Genomic DNA, 5599 nt, shown 5'->3' on the forward strand with positions numbered 1-5599 from the left:
TTCTTATCATGAGTTTGCAAAACAACATTAATTTTTGAGATCCACTTCCACATGGCTCATTACACTCTTATAGTTAAAACTAAAATGCTTGTAACAAGCACTTCCTCTCCTAGCAAAGCCCATTTTCTAAAAAATTGATCCCACCCATCACCTTTTTCTTTCTCTTTTCAGGTCCAAGACTCATTTAGTTATGTCATTAATTTGTAGTTTATTTTATAAGAGTATGGTCAGATTCTTCGATAAAAATTTTTGTTTTCAAGATTTTGGAGATGTGGCATGATTAAAGAGGTTATTGTTAAGATATAAGGTATGCTTCAAGCAATTATTAAAAAATTAGGGTTAGAGTTAGGATTTAGAAATTGGAGATAATCGCCAGTACAAATTGCTTAAGTGCATGGGTACACACTTGATCACTCTAGGTACAAATTGATTTGATATATAGATACTAATGACCCATTCATTATTGTGACATCACATGAGCTTTTGTCACTACTTTAAAAAATTAGTTATTGATTAAAAAATGGTGGGTTTGTGTTTTTTTTTAAATAGGTTCTTGTGCTTTTTTAAGGATTTGGAAAAGGATTGGAATTTATGGCGGGTTTAAATTATTTGTGTTGTAATTTTATCTATATTGAGTCATGATTGTACTTCCTAATAGAACTGATATAATTATTTTTACACATAAGGTTGTAATTCTTGGGTTTAAATTATTCTTAATTAATTGTTTCTTCTTTGAATTTAGTATCTATTAGAATTGATTTGGAGTCTTAAAGAATTGGTGTTTTTTACTTCCTTTTTTAAGATTGTAAACTAAAGGAATGATTTTTTCCCTTTTATCACTTGTTTGAGACTTGTAAATTTGTAGTATTTTGATGTGAATTGGTGGTCAGGATGTGCTTTTTTGATAGATTGAATGTCCGAAGAAAATATTTTTCACTTCTTAATGAGAAGAGCCAAAAACTCTACTATCTCTTACAACACATTAAAATGAGAGTGCTCAAGTGTGGAAGTGGTTTATTTTATAGTGAAGGTGATAACACAAGTTTAATTGTTACTTGCTTTGCATAGTAGAAAGATGTTAGGTGGCTAGTGTAGTTGTGCGTGTTATTATAGAAGGATGTAAGGTAGCTTTTGTATTGGGCTACATTGATATCTATGAAGGGGTAGATAAAAGAGATGATAGATGCATGGTGATTGTGGTGGCTCGAAGAAAACAATAGAAGAGATGGGGCTAGGGTAAGATTTTCAACATGTAGTTTTTTTAAAAAACAAAATTGTGGCAATTTATTAATTTTAACATTTCAAGAGCTTTTTAGTCATTAAATGAAATATAATGATAATCTTGTAAATAATTTAATATTTTTTGTTGATTTGTTTTGGTGTGCGGTGAAGTTTTAGGAACTCATGAACTTCCAAATGTAAAATCATAATTTTTTAAAGATAGAGGCAAAGGAAAAAGATGATTAAACTACAAAAAGGTCAGGTTAATTTTCCCAAAATATTTTGACCAATTAATATTTTTAACAATCATTTGGCTACTAAAAAATTACAAGACTGATAGTTTTAGTCGTGCAAATCTAAATCTTTCATTTTCCTCTTCAAACATCAAAACAGTATGTTAACAACCTCTATAAACTCATTTTCAATCTCAAAATACATCTAAATTAGCTAAAAATAACCTTCAAAACCCAACCAAATAAAAAAATCTTTATATTATTGAATTCTTGATCTTCTTTCTTCTGCTATGTTAAGGCTTTTTATCACTATCATATAAATCCCGTTGTCAATCAAACACATAAAAACCAAGTTTAACAATTTTTAGGTTAGAAAATACCTTAATTGGAGTATTTTCCTCTCCTTTGTTTTCTCTTACAACTGCTTAGAATTTAAAACATAATTAGAATGAAATATTGTTACTTAAATGCAAATATTATTAAAATTCAAAACTTAATTGCAAATATAAACTAGAGCTACATAGAAAACTTAATTTTTAGTCTTGGATTGGTTGTTGTTTGTATGTTTGTGCTATTTCTAGTTGAAGATTTAAAATTTTGATATTTTAGGGTTGTGTAGTTGGTGGTATCAACAAGTGTTCCTTTTGTTTCATCTATTGCCGAGGATTTTCTATTGTGTTCTTCATACTCAGTTGCTTTGCCAGTTTTCGGGGACATTGCAAGCTGGCTGTACCACGCACTTTTCTCAATGGCCCAAGTGTAAAAAAGGGGGACATCTTCGAATTTCTCATAGAAGGTACTTTTCGGGGTCGAGGAGTAGCATGTTACCTTCTCTTTTTTAACCTTGCCTTACTCATGCTAACATGAGAACTGTTTTCAAAAGTTTATATGATTGTGCTGCCCCACCGTCTAATTAGACCTAGTTATATAAGATCTAGGGTCAACTTGGTAATTCATTAATTTGAGATCTGATATGGGTTTGTTTATGAGAAAATTTAGTTTTTTTCTTTCAAAACCATATTGTTTTTGGTTTATGTATCATTTAAAAAAAAGTCTAAAATGACAATGATTTTTTACCATATGGGTCTAGTTGTTTTTGTTCATCTACTTCTGGCAACAAATCTAAGAAACCATTGTAGTATTCAAATTGATATACGGTCCATTAGTTGAGCATCTTGAAAGAACAAAGAGAAAACTCGCTGAATACTAACATAGAAAGAGAAAAAACAAGAAAAGGCAAAAGGAAAAAAAGAAAAGAAAAGAAAAGAAAATGGTAGCATATGTCCTCTCATTACCATGATCAGTCAGCGACAAACTCAATCTTGACATTGGCAACGGTAACAAAATCACCACCAGTCCTGTAATCCCCAAATACCATAGTTGTCTTTGATTTTTTTGCATGCTTGTGAGGCACATTGACGAAACTTCCTGCAAACTCGGACTTGTCTGGTCCATCAGGTGAATCAGGTTCATCGTTGACGAGGACATCGAACTTAATTAATTGATTTTCTTCGTACTCAATCCCTTCAATAACTAAAACTTCATCTTCATCTTCTTTCTCCGTCGCGCTTCTTGATTTATTTGGCCTGGAAACCTCCACTCTTATGACTTTATCCAAGACAACAGGGAATGCTCTAATTGGTGTTAATACAACGCTTTTTTTAGCTGAACGACGTGATTTTTCCTGCCTTGTTAATTTTGGTGTTGCTCTTGTTTTCAGCCAAGGAATAGGAACATCTTGAAAGCCATATCTTAGCTTCTTGGTGTCAAGAGTATCTTTAACCTTCATTCGAACCAGCTCTTTATTCTCATCCCAGAAAAGAAACTCTGAACTAAGCCAATCAGGATCCTCGAAATCCTTTCGCTTGCCTCCTGGTATTTTCTTCCACAAGTCCCACATTCGGTCGGCGTTCGAGTGATGACAATAAAATATGGGATCTCTCCCTGCTGAGTAGAAATTGCCCATATTTTCCCCTTTAGTTTGATTGGGGTCGCCGGTCCAGATGTGAATCTGAGTGTGTGGGGTGGTCTCAATTGTACCCATTCCAGGACTTGGATCATAACCAGCACGATATGGTTTTCCAAAAAAGAGAGGAGGCTTCGTCGCACCGGACACCATTTGCCTGTACATTACGTTAAGATTGCTTGCATACAATTCCTCTGCTTTTGCAGGGTCTGGATTCGCATCTCCTTTCGCGTAATTAAGATCAAGCAGTGTCGGAGGTTGGTGATTCGCGTCGCGAAGGGGGTCATAAAGTGGTGATTTGGGGTCAGTAAAAATGGCTGGCATTTGCATGCCGGCAGGGGCATCCCAATTCCAGAAAAGCAAAGCGAAAGTTGGATCATCAATCAGTTTACCCAACATTCTTTCGAAGTAGTATAAATAGAGTCTATGCCAGGGAAAGAAGAGCCACGAGAAGTGAATTTGAAGGTCTAAATCAGGAAAGCCTGCTTGGTGATAAGCACCATCACAATAAGCACAATGAACGTCGGCTTGGCTCTTGAAGCTACGTGGATCATCGTCAGGAAGACTTTTCATGAGTGCAATGGCTTTGGCGTATTTAGCTACGTAGGCTTTATCAACTAAATGAGCAGCAGGTCTAATGCGCATTGGGGAGGAAGCAGAAGGGAATTTGAAGTTTTTGATCTTTGTGGATATTGGAGGGCAACAGTTCGAGGGGTCACTTTCGGATGGCAGGGTAACTAGCTCACATTGGGTAATGTCTGGGGGTGTTAGTAAAGTGGAGACAAACAATACCCCACCTCCACTTTATGCTAGTGGGAACAACTCATCTCCCACTTGGCATAAAGTGGAAGCAGGAACAACTCATCCCACTAGTACAAGGTAGGAGTTCATGATGGCCATGATTTCTTGCCCCTTGCTCTGTCTATAATTAGACACATTGAAGAGTTGAAGGGTGGTGTAGAGAATAGAGAGAACGAGAGCAGAAGAATAGAGAGAGCTTGAGTGAGTAGAGTTGAGTTGAGAAGAGTTTTCTCCTCTTCTTTGTTTGTATTGTTTCTTTGATTGATTAATACAAACCAGTAGCTCCGTGGAGTAGGTAAATTGTCGAACCACGTAAATTTGTGTGTTTGATTTCTGGAATATCCCAACAATTGGTATCAGAGCTTGTTCTTGAAAAAGAGGGTGTTTGATCCAAACCCAGAAATCAAAGTTCTCAAAATGTGTTTATAAACATACCATCGTGTAGAGGAAGAAGAGACAAATCCACTGGTGAACACCCGATGATGAACCGACGTCCTGCATGCTCGCACAGGCCAACACGCGCCGACGACAACACTATCCACGCGCACCGACACGCCACACGCACTCCACGCGTCTTCTTCGCCCGAATACCTGCAACTGAACCGAGTTGACCCGACACGTCATCACACAGTCAGTAGACACAACAACAATTCTGAACAGTCATCTGACATGTCATCAGTCCAGTCAGCAATTGCCACGCCAGCCACAATTATGCGTGCATTTGCCACATCATCAAAGGTGGGCCCAGATTGATTACGTGGATGACACGTCATCTAGCCATGTCATCACTTTGGGTTTTGATTCAGTGCCTCCCAGACACTATTTTGGCCTGACACGCGGCTTCATCTACACCGTCAGTTGACCCAAAACTTTGATTGATAAGATCTAAGCCATTTTAAGTCCAATTTGGGTGATCTCAGTGTTGTTTCCAATAGTTTTGGCCATTCCGGACACATCTGTAAGGTCAGATTTGACAAATTCAAATCCGAGACATATTAAAAATGGCAGATGAAATAAAGGCTGCTGGAATTGAAAAATTTGATAGAACAAATTTTGGATATTGGAAAATGCAAATTGAAGACTATCTATATGGGAAGAAACTTCATCTTCCTCTGTTGGGGAGCAAACCAGAGAATATGCAAGAAGAAGATGACTACTTCTTGATAGACAAGTTTTGGGCATTATCCGGTTATCCTTATTAAGAAGAGTTGCTCACAATGTTACAAAAGAAAAATCCACTACAAGATTAATGGAAGCCTTGTTCGGGATGTATGAGAAGCCATCAACAAATAATAAAGTGCACCTGATGAAAAAGTTGTTCAACTTGAAGATGATCGAAAACACCTCTGTTACACAACACCTCAACAACTTTAATACC

General features: G+C 36.6%; 1 protein-coding gene across 1 annotated transcript; it reads right to left on the minus strand.

Annotated features, from left to right (window-relative positions):
* Positions 1–2577: 2577 nt before the first annotated feature.
* LOC133704460 (polyphenol oxidase, chloroplastic-like) lies at positions 2578–4994 on the minus strand. The gene is made up of 2 exons (XM_062129322.1): positions 4880–4994; positions 2578–4178 (listed from the first exon to the last, which is right to left on the minus strand). Exons 1-2 carry the CDS (start codon positions 4992–4994, stop codon positions 2755–2757), a joined length of 1539 nt encoding a protein of 512 aa, XP_061985306.1. The 3' UTR covers positions 2578–2754.
* Positions 4995–5599: the final 605 nt, after the last annotated feature.

This window comes from Populus nigra, chromosome 1 (assembly GCF_951802175.1).
Source record: "Populus nigra chromosome 1, ddPopNigr1.1, whole genome shotgun sequence".
NCBI lineage: Eukaryota > Viridiplantae > Streptophyta > Magnoliopsida > Malpighiales > Salicaceae > Populus > Populus nigra.